Here is a 23,837-nt window from a genome sequence, read left to right as displayed (position 1 = left end):
GGTGAATGTATCACTACCAAATAAATAAGGATAAAAGATCGGCGAAAAATTATGTAGCATATTCAGACACCATTTTGTTTTTGAAATTAGATTTAAAACTAGAAAAGGAAGATTTCTGTTTAAGTTCATTTGAGAGTGAAGTCCAAACTTTGGGACCAAAATAATAAATAGAAAATCGTCGAGCCTTAACATTTAAATTATCAAGGATATAATTGTTAACAGAGGATCGGGTTTTATAGGAATGGCGTTCGTCAATCCTTGTAAATAAAGCACTAACATGTGAAGGCAGTAAATGTTAGATAAACGGTACATAAATGAGGCAACTTGTAATTTATTTAAATCATAAATGTTTAAAACGTTAAATCTTTTAAAAAGTAATTTTGTATGGGCTCTAAATGATTCTCCCGCGCAAATCCGAAGTGCACGTTTTTGTAGTTTAAAAAGGCGGTCTATTTGAGTTTTCTCTAGACTTGTACAGGGGCATAACGTATTAAATTTATCTAGAGTAATTCCCCAACATAAATTGGCATTAGAAAGGTAAGGCAAAACTAAAGTATTATAAAGGGTTAATAAGGTTTTTTGAGGGAAGATATGTTTTAATTTGTTCAATATTCCAACATTTCTGGCAACTAGATTACTGATTTTATTTATATGTAGTTTCCAAGTCAGAGAGGCATCTATGGTTACTCCTAAAAATTGTGTTTCATTAACTCGTTTGATCATTTTATTATCAATGTATATTTTTTCATTTAAAGAATTTGAAATTTTACGTTTAGAAAATATTATATAGTTCGTTTTGAATGTATTAAGAGTTAATTTATTGTGTTTGAGCCAATTTGAAACTTTAAGTAACTCATCATTGACAATTATAAACAAGGTATTTAATTTAGGATGAGAGAAAAAAATATTTGTGTCGTCAGCAAATAAGATAAAATTTAGTAATTTAGAGCTGTTTGGTATATCGTTAACAAAAATCAAGAATAAGAGTGGTCCAAGAATCGATCCTTGGGGAACACCACAGGTTAAACGGGAATAGGAAGAGTTAAAATTATTTAAGGAAGTAAACTGAACACGATTAAAAAGGTAGCTTTTAATTAGTTTTAAAGGAAGGCCTCTGATACCGTAATTTGAAAGTTTATGAATTAAAATATCGTGGTTAATAGTATCGAAGGCAGAAAACTCATTTTTACTCAAGGCAATTGTAATTTTGTCAAAAATATCTAATAAAGCAAGATCTGTTGAATACTTTTTCCTGAAACCATATTGGCCTTTAAATAAAATGTTATGTTTAGTTAAAAAGAAAGAAATTCGATTATGCATTATTTTTTCAATTAATTTTGAGAAACAAGGAAGTAGGGAGATTGGTCTGTAGTTATTGAAATGATGAGGATCTTCTTTCTTGTAGATAGGGATGACTTTACCTATTTTAAAAGAATCAGGAAAAATACCGGTTTGAAAAGAAGTATTAAAAATGTGAGTTAAGGGTTTGCATATAAAATTCGTTTAATAATTTTATTGGAAAACCCATAAAACCCAGGAGATTTATTATCTGTGAGGGAAAGTATTATACTGACAACTTCATGTTCGGTTACTGGACTAAGAAAGAGAGAGTGCACACATGGACGAGGTAGGGTAGAAGTATAATTATCATTATCCGACACATGTATTTTGTTAACAAATTTGGCCCTATATTAGTAAAATAATTATTGAATTCAGTTGCAATTTGTTGAGGATTATTTAATTCAATGTCATTGTTAATAAAGTGAGAAGGAAACGGTTTACGATATTTCTTGCCAAGGACTCCATTTATTGTTTGCCAGGTTTTTTGGATGTTATTTTTATGGAATTCAAATTTGTCACTGAAGTAATTCTTTTGGGCAGTACGAAGGATTTTGGTAAGTACATTTCGATATTTAACATATTTATCTTTGTCCTTTTGCTTTTTAGATATAAGAAATGTTTTATATAATTTGTGTTTTTGGTCGATAGATTTAATTAAGCCTCTAGTTATTCAAGGTTTTTTTTCTTTCCGAATATTGCGTCTGGAACGAGTGGTTTTAATATTGTTATTATATAATGTACTAAATATGTCGTTGAATAATGCGTATGCCTCATTGGGTTCATTGGAGTTATAAATACTAGTCCAGTCAACATTTGACAAATCATTACTTAAAGCAGAAATTGAAATATCATTGACTTTTTTTATGTATATATATTTTGAATTTGGTTTCAGGTTCTGATTTATGTATTAACAAGAAAACAGGAAAGTGATCCGAGATGTCCGAATATAGAATTCCGGAAGAAATGTTATCGTATAGATTATTACAAAAAATATTGTCGATTAAAGTTGCAGAATTACGCGTAATTCTAGTTGGCCTAGTAATAAGAGGATAATAATTTGATTGAAATAAAGTATTAACAAAATCAGAAGTTCCTTTGTGTGTTTTAGAATTTAACAAGTTAATATTAAAGCTCAGGTACAGGCATGAAATTTTAATAAAAATTGTGGTCAATTGTACATAAATCAAATATTTATAACAGAAATCAAGACGAAAAAACATGAATTTCCCTTAATATCGTCAAATACAAAATTTGGCAAAATTCTTCCATAAAAACCAGGAAGACTTTTTTTCAGTAGTTAGGTGGTTAACCTAATGTAATAACATATCTGGTGACTCCCTAGAAGGTGAAAAAAGATGGTGGATATGCGGTGGATAATTTTTGCTATAGCATGAAAATAAAAATCTGAAGTTGAATAAAAATACCATAAATGTAATATTCAAGTTATATTAGCTATATTTAGTCTTTTGATAACATTTTTTACCACACTGTTTAGTTTTCATAGCTTTTTAAAATGCCTCTCTATTTACAAAATTTGTGTACAAAAGAATAGAGATTTTACTGTGTAAGTAGTATAATACCCCCGTTCAGTCCAATGAATAATTCATAAATTAATTAATGAATATTAATATATTAATTATGAGTGTAGTATTTATGAATAATTAATATTTTAAAGGGTATTGTTTATGAATAAAGTAATAAATTAATTAATTATGAGGGGTAGTTTTTATGAATAATTAATATTTTAAAGGGTATTATTATGAATAAATGAATAAATGAATTAATTATGAAGGGTAGTTTTTATGAATAATTAATATTTTAAAGGGTATTATTTATGAATAAATGAATTAATTAATTAGGTATGAGGGGGTAGTTTTATGAATATTTAATAATTAAAATGGTATTATTTATTAATAAATGAATAAATTAATTTGTTTAGCGATCTCAGTCCAATGAAGAAGTAATAAGATGTTTTAATATTCATGAATATTAATATATTTTTATTAATATGAGGGGGTTTTTTAATGAATACTTAGTAATTGCGTTGGTATTTATTCTATGAATTATTGAATTAAGTATTATATATGTAAATTGTTTTATTTTTAACAGGGTACCTGATTTACTATATATATATATATATACAGATTGTTAATTTGAAAACAGTACAGTTTTCTTGCTTTAGATTTTTAACATTTAGTTTGTTTACGTATCAGATTCAACTGTTCTTTATCCTTACTGTTATTATCTAACAGGATGAATTCTACTCAAAAGCAAACCGGTAGTAAGAGAGTTTTTTCTTCTTCAAAAGGACAGAGTGTTGTATCTAATAGAGCGAAGATACAAAAGGTTTCACATCAACAAGGCACAACAGTACCTTCAATTCGTTCCATTCAGCGGCCAAGACAGTTCACACCGAAGAGATCAATTACATCTACCGAACGTGTTATCTTGAATGAAAGGAGACATATTGTGGCTCAACTATGGGGTGAAAAAGCGTTTGTTTGTATTCGTGAGTTCTATCAAATAGAAGAAAATGGTCCTTTCCTACCAGGCAAACAGGGTATAAATTTAACGGTTGATCAATGGTACGATTTGCTGGAACAAGCGGAGCACGTAGATGGTATGATTGCTGAAGTGATAGATGCTGGAAATGAATAATAATTAATAAAAATTAATTCATTTTACCGATAAGACTGAATACATTATTAAGAATACAGGTAGTTGGACCCTTTATAGGATGTTCGAGATTTGAAGTTTGAACATATTATCGTCGTCGGCATCACGAAGTGACACTAACCTAAAAATCTGGAATTTTTGAAAAAGAATTTTTCTTCCATATTTTGATTATGTATATTAAACTCTATGTTTTCACAAAATCTAAACATTCAAATATCATTAATTAACTAATTACATTAATTAGACAATATCAAAAAACACCCTCATATGGAATTTGCTCTTTTACGAAGTGACACTATTTATTAAATACCCGTATGTGCTGCTTGCGAGTGCCACACTGGTAATGAATTTTGCGCGTTTGTTTACTGTTTTGGCCTAGCCTGCAGCCTAGCTAGGAGGATCTTAGTCTGGGCTCCAGACGGAGTTTTTTCTTAATATTAGTAAAAATATAAATATTTTTGCACATATGGCGTTTCATACGTGTATTACTTGAGTTTGGATACTCCGTCTGGGGAAACACGCAAAAGTCACGTGGTTTGACACCAAGAACTCTTGGTGCATAGATTATCCGGTTGACTAGTTTCAGCTGCATGCGATTGGCTACTCACTCGTACACTGTTTTAATATTCATATTTCAGAATTTCAAAGACTCAACAACTAAGATGGTACGCATGCGCTATGTTACGTTTAGACAATGTGTACTTTGGGTACATTGATGAAAGTTTCTGAAGGCTAGAAAGGATTTTATATGGATCTAATCAGGGAGATGTAATTTACATCTCCCTGATTTAATAATATTACGCGGAGATAATTTGATTTAATTCCCACCCAGACCTGTCCTGTTCTGTGTAGTGATGTAGCCCTGTTGTGTGTGAATCCTGTTGTGTGCCGGTGGTGGTATTATGTAGGCCTACCTTATTGGCGTTTTATTTGGCAGGTCATACGTGCGAGTTGAGTAGGACCTACGAAGGAGGCCTAGGCTAAGGACTAAACAATTAATAAACAAAACAACTTGGCAACACGATTTCATATTTTAACAGTCTCGATCGTACATTCAACACTGTACGTAGGCCTACTCGATCTTTTTCATTTTGAAACAAAATGATCATTGGTTGATTCGAAATCTATATTTACATACCGCCCGCCCCATATAGCCAAATACGGTATGATAACCTACGTCATTCTTATGGGATGTTTGCGGTCTACAAATCGATTTCTATACGTGTTTCACAAGTCTGTATTTTGAGACAAAAATCGCGGTCGAAATAAAAACAAATAAATTTAAAAAAAAACATTACAGACTTGGGGCAAGTCTAGGAGGATCTGGACGCACACTCCACAACATTGCATTTTATCAAGAAAGACGGTAAGTTAATTAGTTTATTTAAAGAATTTTAGTCCGCTCATGTATCCCGAATGTCGAGGCCTATTATATATTTATTTTATAATTAATATAAAACAGTAATTTGACACACTTTTAGCCTACTACTAGCTAGGCATAGATAGTAGGTAGGCCTAGACCTATTACTTTACTGTGACGTTTAGGCATAGCTAGCTTGCCCAGATCTACCTAGGTTAGCATCTGGCCTGGCGTACATTATTCGGTTAGTAGGCCTAGTTAGTTAGGTCCTCTAAGCCTAGCCTAGGCCTAACAAACTAGAGTATGCGTATGCCCAGGGAATAGTAGTAGTAGTACTACTACTACTTGGCTAGAGTAGACTCTTTAACTAGGCTAAACTACTCTGCTTGATTTTTAACAATAAGAAATCACTGTTATTTTTAAAACGTGTTTTTTTTTTCAGAACAGTTTCAAGAAAATAAGATAAGGGGGAACAACCGAAATTCGATCAACAAGCAATCTATCTACATCAATTTAAGGGAGAAGGTATCAAGTTCAAGGTTTAAAAATGGGGGAGGTGTATGTAGGCAGCCTGTAGCAAGTGTTTATGTTATATGAGCATTTTTTAGATGATGTTTACATCACAGAACAATGGATTGAATAAATTAAAAAACACACTGGTAATAGAAAAAGAAATAATGTAACGACATTGATTAAGTATTTAACATGATTTATAACAATAGAGAATAATTTTTGATATAAATTAATACTGGCTGAAGTACCAATTGTATTACTGAATTATTAATCGTTCAATGTTAAAAAATAAAGAATATTTAATAATATGGAAAAAAAAATATGAATATGTACATTATGCTTACTGTACATTCCAGATAGGCCTATTTATATGTCTATGTAATTTGATGTTTTTATTAAAAGTGTTAAAGTAGGTCAAACTATGTTTTTAGATTTATTTGATGTGGTTTTATTTATAAATAACCTAACCCTTTCTACACTATCAAACTAGTTTGACAAAAAAAGTTTGATGTGCCCAAATATGGAGTGATATTATGCCATTGTGTCCATCAAATTAATGTTGGTCACATTAAGTTTGATTTTATTTATTTCAACAATATTTTACTAGGGTGGTCCTTCCAGTCGAAGGTGATCATTAGATAGAGAGAACCTCACAAAAATGCAATTTAAAAAGACAATAACATACAGCAATTAAAAATTAAATAAAAATAAATAGAATTTATGAAAACTAACAAACTAAAATAATGGAAAAATGAATAGAATCAAAATGGAAATCAATGAAAACAATACACTAAATGCTGAGATGGCCATGTAATAATAAATAAGGAAGAGATGGTTCTTGAGCAAAAATTTGATGGAAATGGAAGATGAAGCAAGTCGGATATTGCAGGCAGGGCTTAAAGGAGACATGCATGTTTGTAATGTATATATAATAGTGTTCACTTATCAAGGACCATACATAATTGTTATGATGTAAGATCATTGCATTGGAAAGCTATGAATTACACAGTAGTGTCACTTCCAACGCACTAGAAATACGCGGTGAAATCGAATTTGCGGTTTCACGAAGTGACACTAACTGCGTTAGTGTCACTTCGTAAGCGTAAACTACGTAGAGAAATGAATTTTTCGGTTTCACGAAGTGACACTAAAGTTTAACTTTAATTTACTTGGTAATTAATTAATATGATTAAAATTAAATTAAAGTAATGGGTAGCTGGATTGTCTAACTTTGTATGTATGTAAATTAAAAATCTTAGTGACATTTTTTTGAGGACGAAATCGTGTGTTTTGTGAAGCTCGTTTCTTCAATCGCGTTTTTCTCGAAACGCTGTTTTTATCAATTACGCGGTTAGTGTCACTTCGTGGTGTCGACGAATTATTACAATCAGGTTTCTATACGAACTGAGCTGTGAAAAACAAAGACTTTGCTTCTTTCAACGTGTACTTTGATACTTCTTACTAAACCATGGATAGTGCGTCTAAACGATTCAAAATCTGTGAAGTTGAAGAAGAAAAATCAAAACCTATAGAAGTAATAATCATTAACAGTGATGATGAAAAAGAAGACGATGATTTCGAGAAAACCCGTTATGCTGCAAGCCATACAGAAGTGATTGTTATCAGCGATGACGAAGAAGAAGAATCTAACGAAGTTATTGTTATAAACGAAGAAGACGTACCTTATAGCCAAGAAAGTACACATTCACAAACTTACGACGGCGACTGGACAATCTTACCAGCAAACGAGTATGATTCCGATGAAGAAGATGTATTTCCTATAGACACTGATTATGAAATGCTGTATTATGCTTACGTCGATGAAATTGAAAAGGAGCAGTGGTTATCGTTCAAAGACATTATTACAAAAACATTTTTAAATTAACTTTTAAATTTGTGCTCGAAAATAGGAAGAGACTATTGCTACGGCTGTTTGTTTTCAAGATGTAGCCAGAAAGATCATGACATTTGTCTTTTACCTGTAGAAGAATTGATGGAAGTAACACTGCAAAAAGCTTTAGATATAAACGAAATTAATTAAGCTAAAGTGTATGAAGAATTTCTATTTATTCACCTTTTTTGTTGTTAAGAATTTAAAGAATTCAGATTCACTTGAAAATTTACTTGTAGAATTTTCAAAAAAGTAGGTCTAACTAAAGTTCTAGATATAGATTGAAGTTGTAAAGATCACCTGTATTCTTTAATGATTTTAATTCAATCATTTTTCTCTGCAATATTTAATCATCAATTTAAAGTGTTTATTGAATAAAATATTTATGTACCACTAAGCTTATCGTATTAGACTATGATTATTGTGTTATATGATTTCATTTGAACGTGTGACGGTGTCAAGTATGGACGAAGTATTGAGAAAAGTGTATTACGATCCTAAACATCCCGGTAGTCTCGGTGGTGTTGAACGCCTTTATAATAGTGTTAAAGATGAATTAAGTATTACAAAGAAGGACGTTAAAAACTGGTTAGAGAGACAAGACGCATATACTATTCATAAACCTATCCAACGACGGTTTCTTCGAAATAGAGTTTATGTAACGGCTATAGATGAACAATGGGAAATGGATCTCGTTGATTTGACTTCTTTAAAACGATATAACAAACAAAATACATTTCTTATAACGTGTATTGATGTACTCAGTAAATTTTCTTGGGTTGTTCCAATAAAAAACAAATCATCCGAGTCAATGCTTACAGCTATGAAGAAGTTATTATCAGGAAAAAGGATTCCTTTGAAAATCCATACCGATAAAGGTACCGAGTTTACAAATCGGAAAGTCCAAAAACATCTAAAAACATTAAACATTCATTTCTTTACTACTAACAATGAAACAAAAGCTAGCGTAGTAGAGAGATTCAATAGAACTTTGAAAACAAGAATGTGGAGATATTTTACATCGAACGCAACAAAGAAATACATAGACATTCTCTCAAAATTAGTTTTTAAGTTATAATCGTTCAAAACATAGATCTATAGGAATGCCACCGATCGATGTAACGAAGGAAAATGAACATCGTGTTTGGATGAATCTTTACGGTGATGAAAAGCTGCGATCTAATCGTTTCAAGTTTGAAATCGGAGATCAAGTTCGAATTAGTAGGTATAAAATGCTTTTCGAAAAGGGGTATTTAGCCAACTGGACTGAAGAAATTTTTACGATTTTCAAGCGTAAAGAAACGCGACGACCTACCTATCAAGTTAAAGATTGGAACGGTGATGTTATTGAGGGAAATTTCTACGAGAAAGAACTGCAGAAAGTTTCTAAAACGGATAAAGATACTTATCGCGTTGAAAAGATTCTGAGAACCAAGAAACGCAATGGAAAAACAGAGTATTTCGTTAAGTGGCTAGGTTATCCGGCAAAGTTCAACAGTTGGGTTCTGAATCTAGTCAGGTAAACATGGCATCGCAATTCTACGTTACGTTACCGAGTAATAGTTCATTGAATTATTTTCCCAAAAATACGCTCACCAGTTACACTACAAAATTATCCGAGTCCTTACGGCTTAGTGGTGAGTGGGAAGTAGGTATATCTGAAATACATTATCCACATTCTTGGTTTAATGTAGATAATTCAAACAACACGTTTCACCTGAAATTAGATTTATCGAAGAATGGATCAGAAATCAAAGACTATAAAATTACGGTTCCTAGTGGCTATTACTCTTCAGGGAATATCTTTATAGATGAGTTAAACTATATTTTGAAAAAATTAGATATACGTGATATATCATTTAAATTCAATCGTATCACGGAAAGAGTTAAAATATCTACCAATAGATTCGCAAGTATTCCAATAATAGGTAAAGAATTACAATCGTTACTTGGAGTGAATTTAGATTCGATTCTGGAAGATTCTACGATTATAGGCAGCAGCCCTATGAATCTGCATCATCGTGTTCCCGCTTTGTACGTCTACACCTATATAATTGAACATCAACGAGTGGGGGATGCTAGCGTTCCATTGTTACGGATTGTTCAAACGAGAGAAAGAGACTTAGTGAGACGTTGCGCGCACGAGTATGGGATGCCTCACTATAAACGAATAGTAAAGAAAGATATGGACACCATACGTATCGATATAAGAAGCGATACCGGTGAGAAGGTGTCATTTCAACGTGGGAAGGTTTTGGTGAAGTTACACTTTTGACAGAGTAGATCAGCTCATTTCATCTAAACAACAACAACAATGCCTAACGTATACGAAGACTACTATGTTGGACAGGCTGGTGGTTCAATACCTGTTTTTCACGGATCCTCAAATCAAAGGGGTTTCGGTTTAGGAGGTATGTTATCGGGTCTTTTCAAACGTGCTATACCTCTTTTGAAAAAAGGGGCAACATCTATAGGTAAACAGGCTCTACGTGCAGGCGGGGAGATAGTAGGTGATGTTCTAAGTGGTCAAAACTTCAAACAGGCGACAAAACGTAGAATCACACAAGCCGGTAAACGTGTTGTCACGCAAAAAGGAAACGGTCGAGTGAATAAAAAGCGAAAGAGACGTAGTAAAGGTCTCAGTCGTGTTAACGCTAAGAGAGTGAGAAGATCATCCGATATTTTCGATTCTTAATCACTATGGCTTTTGTACACAATCACTCCTGCGAATGTCTAAAATCGGAGCTAGATCTCTTTTCCGTACCACCGACTCAGACGAGTATAACGAAAGGACAGTGGGTTCAATATCATCCGTTCAACAGTATTACCGATGTAGGCCCTGTACAATTCAACATTCAGGGTTCTAGCGAAGAATATATAGATCTATCGCAGACTATGCTTAACGTGAAACTAAAAATTACGAGACAAGACGGAACAGATTTACACGCCGACGACCCTGTAGGAACAACTAATCATCTACTACATTCAATATTCAGTGAAGTGGATGTTTCGTTGAACGAGAGATTAATTACCCCTTCAACAAATACCTACTCTTATAGAGCAGCCATCGAAACGTTGTTAACGTACGGAGCAGATGCTAAAGATTCTCACCTTACCGGTGGTTTGTACTACAAGAATACAGCGGGTAAAATGGATTCGGCTGACCCTACAGCAGGTGACGATATTGTTAATAAGGGACTGAAAAAACGCACTGAGTACATACGTGGTAGCCGTTACGTCTACCTTATAGGGCCTATCCATTGCGATGTTTTCTTTCAAGATCGAATGATGCTCAATGGCGTATATCTCAAGATAAAGTTACATCGAAGTAAAAATGCATTCTGTCTTATGTCGTCAGACCCGCAAGCAGCTTTCAAAGTACATCTGGATGACGCTTGCTTGTATATACGTAAAGTAAAACTAAATCCTACCGTTGCGCTGGCTCACGCAAAAGCTTTGGAACGTGGTCCAGCAAAATATCCACTCCGGAGAGTAGAAGTTAAAACGTTAACAGTTCCTAGAGGAAATTTATCATTTACGCGAGAATCTTTGTTCAATGGAAATCTACCGAAACGTTTGGTTGTAGGGTTAGTTAGTACTGAAGCGTTCAACGGAATTTATGGAAGAAACCCCTTCAATTTTCAACATTTCAACACAAACTTTTTAGCATTATATTTAGACGGTGAACAAGTACCGTGGAAACCGTTGAAACCTAATTTTGGACAGAATGCAGAAGGAAACTATAATATTTTAGCGTACCAGAGCTTATTTTCCGGATTGAACACGTTGTTTGATGATACAGGGAACCATATTTCCAGAGACGATTACCCAAGAGGATATACTTTATTCGCTTTTGATCTTACACCCGATTTAGCGAGCACCGGTCATTTCAATTTGATACGGAACGGAAATATACGCTTGGAGATACAATTTGCTAACGCTTTAGCAGAAACTATAAACATTATTGTTTACGCTGAATTTGACTCAATCATAGAAATTGATAAATCACGTAACGTTATCGTTGATTTTTAAAAGTACATTCCTTCAAAATGAACACCGTGCAAATAATAAGACTCGTTAAATCGGATCGGTTTACAAATCGATATTTTCGTGGAGTTTTTCCTTCCGATTTACTCCCCAATGGGGATAGAGGATTTCCTCGGGCTTACATAGCAAACGTAGATACGAGTGATCAAAATGGATCGCATTGGGTAGCATTTTTTCTTAGAGATCGTAACTATGGAGAATTTTTTGACTCGTTTGGGAATTCTCCTCAATATTATAGTAGAAATTTTGTTGATTTTCTAAATTCATCCGTATCTTATTGGATGTATAACGACACAGTATTGCCAGCCCCTATGTCTACAGTTTGTGGTCAGTATTGTCTTTTCTATATTTCTCATAAATGTAGAGGTATTGATTCATCAACTATAATTAATATGTTTACGAAAGATAGACTTAGTAACGATTCTAATGTTAATCATTGTATAGAACGTCGATATAACGTTAATCTATCCGTATATGATAGCGAATATATCAAATTGCAGTTTGTTAAGATGTTATTGAATAATTAAATGTTTAAAAAATAAAGTGGTTTATTGATAATAAAAGACATAACAGAAAATACGTGAAAACGATAGTTTCTTTCTTTGAAATCTTTCTTTATTTCATACAATCGAAAAAAAAACAAAAAACAATTATGAATTAGGGTTAGAGGTTAGGGGTTAGAGTTAAGGGTTAGAATTTCAGCCATTTTGTTTTTTTAGGTTTAGATTTAATTGAAGCCTTTTTTGGTTTTATTAGAATTTCCTCATCGTTATCTTTCCATTCGTAATCGCTAGCTTCCTCTTCACCGATGGATTCTAATCTCTTTTTTTTTTTCTTACGAAAGAAGAAGACGTTAATGTGTTAAGGGGAGACGTAGCTGACGAAGACGAGGGGATACTCCCACCCGACTTTATACGTTGTAAGATCTTTCGTCTCGTAGGATTTCCAATTAAGCTTTCAGGTGTTTTCAGTTTAGCTAAAACTGTTAAAAAGTCCTTCCAACCGATAGGCTCGAATTCACGTCGTTCTTGAATAACATCTTTTACCAAATCGAGAAAATTACTTCCTTTTATTGCTTCTCCGTCGATGATGACTTCCCCGTACTTTTTCCAATCAATTACCCCCATAGCTCGATAACGATCGAGTCGTTCCAAAAAAGTTTTTGTTTTCGATTTCAAAGTTACGGGCATACTCTGTAATACTTCTTTATTCATTGTATCAGTGAGAAGTTTTTCAGATCCCACTGTAGCGTTTTCTTCGTAGTCTTGTTGCTTCTTTGCGAGTTCTCGTATATCGATATTCAAAGGAGGAGGATTGTTTACGGGCTTCTCTCTTCCTAGATATCGTTGAAGTACCTGATTGTACATTGTCATTTTATCGTGATCACTGATATCCTGTCTATCGAGAATATTACGCATAGAATTATCCAAATTGTTTGTTATTGTTTTCATGTTTTTCTTCATAACGAAGACTGTGTAACATAGTATTTGCTAACTCCTGCGGTACTAAAACCATTTTCTTTGTGTGTGGCATTATTTTAAAATCAGACTTCCTAACGTTTGTAAAATAGGTTTCAATATAAGACCAAGAAATCCGCCTTTCTGAACAAGAATGCGTTTTCTTTTGATAGCCGGAATAGTTTTATCAGCTAAGTCTCGCAAGTGTTTCCTGTACCTCGTCAACTTTTTTTTATGAGCACCGGATACCGGTACTCAACCTTTTAACACGTTCATAGCGCACTCGCAGATGGTCGAAATGAGTTGATCATTGGCATTTTCTATTAACACCTTTCTCTGACGCGGAGTGCAATGAGCGAGAAAACGTATAGTTTCAGCGTTCTTCTTAATACGTTTTGACATGATGTTGATAGATGTGTAAATGATTTGATATCTCAGTTTTTCTACGTTTTATACCTTCGGTACGTAGACAATTTGATTGTTTTTTGAAAAAATTTGCTTCTAATACGCATTTCTTCCGATGTGTTTGATTTAAGATCAATAAGAAGATAGCCATACGGTTCACGGGTTGCGTCTTCGAAAGCCTCCTGTAAAAATCTACCTTTACCAGGATACATCTGTTTTGATAAGTTCATGATTTGTGATTTATCTCGAGGATTTTTGAACAGAACAATGTAATGAGCATTTAGAGTAATTGTGCGAATTTCTTTAGATCCGTAGAAGAAATTTTGCATGATGAAAATAACGGAGATATTTCTATGATGTGAACCTTTTGTGAAGATGTTAACGACTCGTTTATCGCTACTGCATTCTGTCATTAAATCATCGATGATAACCAAATGATTTTTTCTCGAATCGTACGATTCTATAGAATCCATAGGAATACCGTCAACAAACTTTATATTTCGAATAGTTTTACTCAATTCACTAAACAAGGATTGGTATTCACCGTAACACCATGTGATATCGTCAAAAAGTTTATCAAAATATTCATTTTCCAACAATTTTCTGACAAACACTGATTTTCCGGATGAAGTTGGTCCACTGATTACAGCGGTGAAAGGTGTTACCAGTTTGCAAGTCATTTTCGTATTACGTCTTTTCAGTCGTTATCTTCGTTTATATAGTGTAATTAAAGCGTAACATTCACACGTACCCACACTCACACACCCACCCACTCGCACACAAAACAGAACAAGAAAGAACTTAAAAAAAAACTTAAGTTTTCTCTTTTATTTATTAACATTAAAATCAAAATGATGAATAGTTACCAGTACAATGAGTATATAATAGTATTTGTATCAAGAAATGTAAGATATGAAAATTAGCAACTAACAAGTGAAAAATATTAAAAGTAGTTAACAATAACTAAAAACAACAACTGAAAATCAGAAAGTTACATTTAAACTAATTATGCTACTGAAATATATTTACTAATTACTTACAAAATTGAAATTGAACAAAATCACAGTTTACCATACATAACCGTACGGCACAGTAATAAAATTTATCATCAAAACCAAAATGGTGAATAGTTACCAGTACATTGAGTATATACCGTAATAGTATTTGTATCAAGAAATGTAAGATATGGAAATTAACAACTAACAAATGAAAAATATTTTGTTAACAATAACTAAAAACAACAACTGAAAATCAGAAAGTTACATTTAAACTAATTATTTAATCACAGTTTACCATACATAACCGTACGGCACAGTATCAAAATTGTTTACTATGATACGTTTATCGTATACAATACGATAATCCTTTGTGGATGCCTCATTAATAATTTTACGTGTTTTCGGTTTTCGAGTAATACGGTTTTTATCTATTGTTCTAATTACTTGTGGACCAATACCTTATACCATGTTTGAAACAGTTTCGAAATTAATTAATTTAGAATTTGTATAATTTAAAGTTAAGCCTTTAACCTTGCAAACTGTTTTGCCTGAATTTAGTTTGTACGCATAATTTTTGGGGCCTCCCGAAACGAAGCACGAAATGAACTTCCCATCTTTTGGATCGATCTCGGATGTTAACTGACCGAGATAGTCACCAAGAGGAGGGTTCCATTCTCCAGGTTTTGTTACATAAACGACACTGTCAGTATCGTAATACAAGACACGTTCTTGCAACGATTCTAATAGTTCGTATAATTTAAGTCTAGCTGAAGCAGTAGTAAAGGCGGCGATGACAACGTTCGTTTTCTTGTTTACTTTTATGAATTGTTCATCGTTTTCGAATTTTACTTCAGCCAAATTTTCGTTAATGAAGTTAATGTCATTAACGATTACCTGTGGATTGGATAGTAAATCATATGCTTCCCTCGGTTCTGTGACGAATTTTGTTTGAGAAACGTTCTCTTTTTGGCCGAATTTACCCCAAAAACTGTTTAACATTAGTTTGGCTAGAGAACGTAAACCGGGGTTGTGTTTTGTATTTTCTTTATCGAGAAGAATACCTTCTACGCTAGAGTAATCGTCAATGTATTTTTGTTTATCTTCCTGAGTCTTACACCACTCAGGCCAACCTGATGCTTCCTGTTTAAGTTTGAGAAATGTGTTGATGTATTCGGAAAATAATCCCAACGAATTTGAATCACGATCAAAACTACTTTTTTCAGTGAAATGCCAAGCAACGTGTACTTTAGAAATTTTGTAGCCAACTTTTACGGCTTTGGATACTTCTGTGGTTATCCAAGTACCCGTGAATTGTCTGTCAACACTTGTGTGTTCGCACGGTGTTTGTTGAAGTGAATCCGCGCATGTTTTACATAAAGGAAATAACAATTTACCGTTTGATCGGTACGGAAGAACGGGGTGATATAGATTTTAGGTGCCTCAATTGTGCATTTAACTACACCAAAATAGTCATCGATGTTATCAGATAGGTTATTCGTAGCCATTATTTCTGGATGACCAACATGGTATTCACAGTACTTATTCACGTATGGGTATAAAGAAGTGAAGTCAACGTAATGAATTTCCTCGTCTTCTTTGGTTTCGTGATACAATCGAGAGGCATTAGTTCGACCGCCAAAGAAAGCCTCCCTAGGATTAAGTTTTTCGTGAATGTAAGGTACGTTGAAAATCTGGGTTTTCTCCGCGAGAGGTAAGGAGTTTTTTAGAATTTTCCAATCGTGTTCCCAAATTTCAACGTACTCGAACTGAGGGAATTGATTTGTAAGAAAAGAAATTTTTTTTATAGTTTTCATATAACTTTCGATCATGGGTTCCCGTGTAATAGGGTTGACTGAATCCTGTCTGTAACAGGTAGGACATCCATGAAAAAGACACCCTTGGAATTCAAAAATAATTTTGTTTTCGATGTTCACACCGTCTACGTGGTACCTACCAAAGAGCTTTTCACCTCCGTTTCTAGCGTAATTTATATGAATACCTCTTTTATACGCTTTATATGATAACCATTCAATACTTGCTAATGAGTGATTTATGGTCGTCTGGTAATTAGATGGGGGAAATAAGGCTATTGTAGACGGTTTAAGAAAATTTCGAGAAAATACGTAATTGCACGCGGACGCAATGGTCATGAGATTATTGGAAAAAGGATCAACACCGGCGAGTTTTGGGTCGGTTGTTGATGTCACGCTTAAAAATAGATGTCTAAATGTTAAACAGCAACGACGAAGAATGTCAACATCGCTGACGCAGTAATCAACAAGTTCTTCTTTTTTCATATCAAACTGTACATTGTTTTTAACTTTCTCGTTATACCATTTAAAAAATGCGTCTCTAGCCGAAGGAGACATTTTCTCCGGTATGTAAAAAGAACAATCAGGGTAGGGGCCTACGTAATTTTGGTTAGAAGGAGTATTAAATAAATGCGGGAAGTATCCTTTCTTTAACTCATTAACACCGAAAGTCTTTGGTAATTTAGTGAGAGGCATAGGTAAAAATGAAAGGGAATCGATGAAACGTGTTTTTGTTTCCTTAACGCGAATGGAGATAGCTTTACCTCCTCTACAGACAACATCGGGGAGAATACCTTTTTTGTGTAAATATTGAAAAATGAAATAACAATCATATCCCTGGAAGTTATGTGCAATACATGTAACATTTTCTTTGTACTCATAATGTTTAAAAATATAATCGCAGAAATCATTGCAGGCATTTTCACCGTAAAAAGTAAGCGTTTTTTCACCGCAAATTTCGCATTCATTGGAATCGATATCATTATTAATACATTTTAGACAAGTTTTTTGAAGTACGCAGAGATTAGGTTTGTGCTCACCAGTTTCCTGTGTGCACTCAAAGTCAAAAAAGAAATACTTGGCTATTGAATTTTTCATTTGATTTTCGTTTTGTGAATTTTTATCGCCAGTTTTTTTTTTCAACGATTTTTTGTATGTAACATTTGTGATCATAAGATGCGAAAACATTGCATACTCGACAAAAGTTTTGTTCGCATTTGTGATTTTTTCTCATCACTCGATTACAGGTCTTACAAGTTTTAACTTTCTTACAAGTTGATGTTTCGCCTTTAATATGAAAATCGAAACAACCCGCGTTTTTAAACGTCCTATTGCAATCACTGCAGTCAACAGAAACCTCAGTTTCCTTTGCCGGTAAGCATTCATTAGACTTACAGAGTTTACACGTATATTTACAAGTATGAGCTTTGTTTACGTTATATCCGGTGAAACATTTGGTACAGAAAAATTTGAATTCAAAAAATACATTAATTTTACAGATTAAATCAAAGTGAGAATCGTGATGATACAGATAAATTTGTTTTTGTTTAAATTCACCGCTAAAAATTACAGAATGTAAGTTATCTTTTGATATCTATATATAAATTTACGTAAGGGCAAAATTCGGTAAATCGCGACTTACTTCTAGAATTTTCACTCGATGGTATGTAAAGTTGGTTCGTACTTTCGGTACTGATTTTAACCGCCTGATGTAACCCTGTTTACTAATTAAATTGAGTTAGATAATTAGTTATTGACAATTAAAACGATTACTATAATTTGGTAATTTGGTAGAATGGCTTGAAACTTTTTCAACTCATCGATACCACAAATACCTGCATTAACACCGGCATTTGTTAACAAACAATTAGCAGCTCTAAGTTGTTGGTCACGACCGCGCCTAATGTTATCCCATCGGGACATATTACTGACGCGGTCTTCGATAGATGAAATACCCGTAACAATGACCTTAGAACAGCACATGTTCTCATTGTCATCACTAACAATTCTAATTAGGCAACGTGATTTGTTGAACTCTTTATCGATACCCTTTCTAACAAAGGTACCGCCTATAGGCATTCTCATACGGATTACGTTAAATTTCAACTTATCGTTTACAAAAACATCCGATTTCGATTGTAAAACTTTTAAAATAGCATTAAAAATTACATCGGCCGTAAGATGCTCCCTACGGCAAAAAGGAATTGAAATTGGTAAATCCAAACCTTCAGCTTGAATGACTATTCTTAGATAATCGTTATCGTTTACATCTTCGCAAAGATTAGAAATAATGTGATTAAAAATACGGTAAAATGTAGGAAGAATATCTAAAATGCGTACATTATCTAAATTTCTAAAACTAACGCTGTAATCATTAATAACAGCATTAAACCTCTCATTAAAACGATCGGTCAATCTGACAATATTACACAACTCGTTAATAGGTACCTCTTCCGCTGTTGCTTCTTCTTCTTCTTCTTCTTCTTCTTCTTGCTCATCATCAGAGGAAGAAAGAACATCATCTTTTTCCTCATCATTCATTCGTTTTCTTTTCTTATTGTTTCCACCAACTTGAAGAATGTTATTCAAATTATGAGCAGCTTCCATAGCATCGGCAAATGCTATCTCCAAGGGATCAATAATGTCTGTCTCAAAGGAAACATCATGATTTTCGATATCATCTAGATTAATTGATGAGTTCAAAAGATGTTCCAAAACATCAACATCGGGTAAATCTTCTTCGTCTATCTCCAAATCCACAGCAATATTGGAAGGATTCAGATTAAGAATAGCCTGAATCGCTTCCTCACAAGCCGCAATTCTTGCTTGAGAATTATGACGGGTAACAGAAACATCTTCTTCTTCTTCTTTGGTCAAATCCACAGCAATATTGGAAGGATTCAGACTCAGTATGGCCTGAATCGCTTGCTCACATGCCTCAATTCTTGCTTGAGAATTATGACGGGTAACAGAAACATCATCATCTACAGCTACATCTACATTCGGCATACCAATTAGATTTGAATGTGTAACGTCGTTAATATTAAAATTCTCAATCAGCATATCGTTCTCAGCAACATCCAAAGTATCCATCACCTCCTCGTCTAGGCTTTCCATCAAATCTCGTAGTTGAGAAATAGAAATATCAGAATTAGCCATTTCGTTAATTATGTCAGTAATACTACTATAACGATGAGAAATAAAGTTCGGTAAATAACCTTTTTCAAACTATCTATGTAGATACTGAAAGAGAATGAATAACAAACAATTCGTTACACTTATATATATTGAAGGAATACCCTTAAAAAATAATGCGGTTATGTAACTAAACGAAAAACAAAAGGATAAAAAACTAATAAAATAATTAAATAACTTTTAATATCTTTGAATATCTCAACAAGGACAACGAATTCTAATTTCATTAACATTATGCTTATAAGTAATCTCATTGGTTCATTGCCGGATGACGTCACATACCCGCTAAAATCACAGAATTACAAAAAATGACCTGTCCACGCCTCACATACATACTGTAAACTAATTCCATGGAAAGACAGCGAATTGATGTTATGATTTTGTCCTTATACAAACATAAAAAACAGTAATCAAAGCTGATTAAACTTGTGGATTTTATTCATTAAACTGTACATCAGACTTCTCAATGAAGGTAAGCACATTGTCTTTAATATTTAAACGTAAATATTTATTTAAACATTATGTAATACATGTATTACGTTTAAAAATTATATATAAAACTATCACTCATTTACTAATTATTCATTAAAACACCCCTCATATTAATAAAAATATATTAATATTCATGAATATTAAAACATCTCATTACTTCTTCATTGGACAGAGATCGCTAAACAAATTAATTTATTCATTTATTCATAAATAATACCATTTGAATTATTAAATATTCATAAAACTACCCCCCCCCCCCCCCTCATACCTAATTAATTAATTCATTTATTCATAAATAATACCATTTGAATGATTAAATATTCATAAAACTACCCTCTCATACCTAATTAATTAATTCATTTATTCATAATAATACCATTTAAAATATTAATTATTCTTAAAAACTACCCTCTCATAATTAATTAATTTATTAATTTATTAATAAATAATACCCTTTAAAATATTAATTATTCATAAATAGTACACTCATAATTAATATATTAATATTCATTAATTAATTTATGAATTATTCATTGGACTGAACGGGGTATTATACTACTTGTGTAATTTGAACTATCCCCCCACTGATAAGAAAGTGCTTATTTTCAACAAGCTTGTGTAACACAAATAAAATCCCAAAAATTATGAAACATAGGGGAAACTATAGATCAATAATTATTGAACTGTATGATCAATAGAAATTTTTGGCCCTCACCTGGCCTTTAAAGTCTCCTGAAATATATGCTGTTTTTTCTCATTATTAATGGTGTCAATTAAATTAGAGATATCTTTATTAAATGTGTTAATGGATAATTCAGGCAAACGATATACTACTCCAAGGATTATGTTTTTGGGTTGTGCATCGATTTCAATGAAAAGAGATTCCGAACCATTAGTAATGATAAATGATAAATCAGGGCGAAGAATATATTTAAATATCTGGTGTAGGTAAATGGCAACGCCTCCTCCTGGTCTATCAGCTCGTGGAACATGCAAGAGGTAATAATTGGGAATATTATAAAAGGAAAAGGGCGTATTATGATTAAAAAAAGTTTCGGTGAAGCATAGTGCTGAGAATTCATGGTTAATAGCACCTACGCATACATTGATATCGTTAAAATGTTCAACAAGACTGCGTGCGTTTAAGTGAAAGATACTAAATGAATAATCTTGTGTTGAATATTTGTTTTTAAGACTATCGATATATTCATAGGCACAAGAGTCAATGTTTTCGGAAAATAATTGGGCATCGTTGTCATTAATAACATCTTTAAAATTAATATCAAAAGGGTTAAAAATTAAAGAATTAAATCTATCAAAGTCAATTCTATAGTATACAAAAGTAATAGTGAATGACATGAAAGAATTCATCATTATCGATAATGTGATTAAATGGGAATGCATCTATATTGTCAAAAGGGTCCATGAGAATATCTAGCGGTACATAATGTGATCAGTTTATTCAATAGTATGTAATAAAAGATGCCTGGTAATGTTACGTAAAAAACAGAAAAGAACAAGAACGTAAATATAAAGAAACAAGTTAAGAATTGGGGGGTAACAATAAAACAAAGGTGAATAAATGGTTTTAAGTGGTTTAAACATCTTATGACAATGCAATTATGTGAGAACAGACTCCTGAAAACGCTATTGTAAAATTATTATGTAAAATCAATCAAGAGGCTTATACAAATTAAGCAAAGTATGCAGATGTAAGGAAAATAATGGATAAAAGATTCTTAGTCTGTTGTTAAATTTAATAATGCATTGAATTTGTAAAGAAGAAATGTTTCTTAAACAGTTCAAGTGTTTACAACAACATTCCGATCACTAGTATGGCAATGGAATTTCGAAAAGTTTACCGGAACTATTTCAATGGAATTTCGAAAAGTTTACCGGAATGCCAGTTGAAATTCGCCATTTTCCAGCCGTAAAACGAAGCTTGGTACCTTTATTGTACATCTCTTTTACTTGTGATCTCCATTTCTTTTTTTCCAGTAGATCGGCAGCAGTAAGATCATCTATGATATAAAATGTCTGGCTATCTAGAGCAGAACTTCGTTGTTTCATAACTTCAATCTTAGAAGCGTATGAGAGAAAACGGGCAATGATAATGATAATAAGCCTTGGCTTACCGTTTATACTTTTACCATCTCGGTGGGCCCGTTCGATTATTGGCCTGGGATCGAGTGTGAAAAAATCGGAAAGAATTTTCTCAAAGATTAACTTACAGTTTTCTTTTGTGTTCTCTTCCACATCAACAATTCTTATACGTTATTACGACGAGAAAAGCGTTCCGTCTTGTTAATTTTTGCTAACAGGTCAGTTGTACTACCTTGTAAATTAGCAACTGTTGTTGTCAGCTCTGTGACAGTCGTTTTTAATTCCTTGTTTTCATCTTCAAGGGCATCTATTCTAGCAGAAGTAAACGATATTGCTTCGTAAAGCTCAGCTTTATTAGATTCTTGGCCTTTTAAAATCGATTCAAGTTTTTTTTAACAAACGATTCAAACGATAGCTGGTCTTCGCTTTCGAATTCAGCGGGCTTGGTATTTGCTCGTGTCGATCGTGACATGGCTTGTCGTGATTGGCCTAGAGAAAATGAATATGCTAAGTAGTGCGTTTCAGGAGCTCGTTGTGTAAGCGTCTTACTCCGATCGAATCATTATATAATTTCTCAACGAGAAAACTTTGTGGGTGGCTTTTTTTCAAAACTCCTTGGAAAAAAATAGTCGCATGCGCTCTGTTTTGTTTTGACGACGTGGAGACGTATATTTAATTTGAGTGTACACGAACTGCATTTCGCTTCTTGTTGATGTTCATGAGGATGTAAAAGTTTATGTGAATGCTAGATATGGAAATGATTTTATACGCCTAGTGTGGAAAACAGCTTACAGAGTAATGAAATTTTATTAAGAACAGGAAAACTGGATCTTATAATTGTTATCATTAATTCCACCCTGCCCTGCGGCGTGGTCCCGGGCGAGATATTTCTTTTCGTACATAAGTTGGGGACCCCTCGTGAAACGTCACAAAATAAACAGGAATATTTATTAGTCATATCCATAAAGTCTGACGTAAGAATTGAGCTAACTACCATTCGCCGCCGTCAAGCCGTCTGTGTAGTCGAGTGGATACGACTATGGACTTTACATGTCGATGTATGGGGTTCGACTCCCATGAGCTACTTCTTTTACTTTAAAGTGAGAGAGAGAGAGAGATTATTTAGAGGGTTAGGTTTAGTTATATTTAGGAAGTAGTTCGGCTATCTTTCACATGGGGTTCCCAACTTATGTACGAAAACAAATCGCGTCCCGGGCGTGGTAATAATTCCGGTGGTATACTAGGCACATATTGGCGTTTGCCAGTACGATCGCTAGTCCTAGACTTGTTGTTGTAACTTAAAAAAACGTCATTCTCATCTGATTTTTACGGTCTGCAACTCAGTTTCTATACACGTCTGTACAAGTCTGTATTTCAGGCCTGATTTCAGACAAACAACAAAAAGCCTCGAAATAAATACAGACTTTGGGAAGTCTAGGTAAGAGCATACTAACAGATTATAAGAGCGTGATGTATTATAAGAGTATAATAAAAGAGTGTAAGAGCATGTCTTCACCGTAGAGACGAGATTACCTGCGTTCCATAAAA

The 23,837-nt window shown here is 33.3% G+C and overlaps 3 protein-coding genes across 3 annotated transcripts; 2 read left to right on the top strand and 1 right to left on the bottom strand.

Moving 5' to 3' along the window:
- The first annotated feature begins 8,884 nt into the window (after window positions 1-8,884).
- On the top strand, window positions 8,885-9,304 carry LOC140043920 (uncharacterized). The gene has a single exon (XM_072088410.1). It carries the CDS (start codon window positions 8,885-8,887, stop codon window positions 9,302-9,304), a length of 420 nt encoding a protein of 139 aa, XP_071944511.1.
- Window positions 9,305-10,481: 1,177 nt separating this feature from the next.
- LOC140043911 (uncharacterized protein F54H12.2-like) lies at window positions 10,482-11,813 on the top strand. The gene has a single exon (XM_072088400.1). The coding sequence runs from the start codon at window positions 10,482-10,484 to the stop codon at window positions 11,811-11,813; it is 1,332 nt and encodes a 443-aa protein (XP_071944501.1).
- Window positions 11,814-15,147: 3,334 nt separating this feature from the next.
- On the bottom strand, window positions 15,148-16,193 carry LOC140043904 (uncharacterized). Its single transcript, XM_072088388.1, has 2 exons — window positions 16,083-16,193; window positions 15,148-15,828 (listed from the first exon to the last, which is right to left on the bottom strand). The coding sequence occupies exons 1-2, from the start codon at window positions 16,191-16,193 to the stop codon at window positions 15,148-15,150; spliced, it is 792 nt and encodes a 263-aa protein (XP_071944489.1).
- Between the last annotated feature and the right edge of the window lie 7,644 nt (window positions 16,194-23,837).

This window comes from Antedon mediterranea, chromosome 1 (genome assembly GCF_964355755.1).
Source record: "Antedon mediterranea chromosome 1, ecAntMedi1.1, whole genome shotgun sequence".
NCBI lineage: Eukaryota > Metazoa > Echinodermata > Crinoidea > Comatulida > Antedonidae > Antedon > Antedon mediterranea.
The sequence above is the reverse complement of the archived record's forward strand: the minus strand, read 5'-3'. Positions and strand labels throughout refer to the sequence as shown.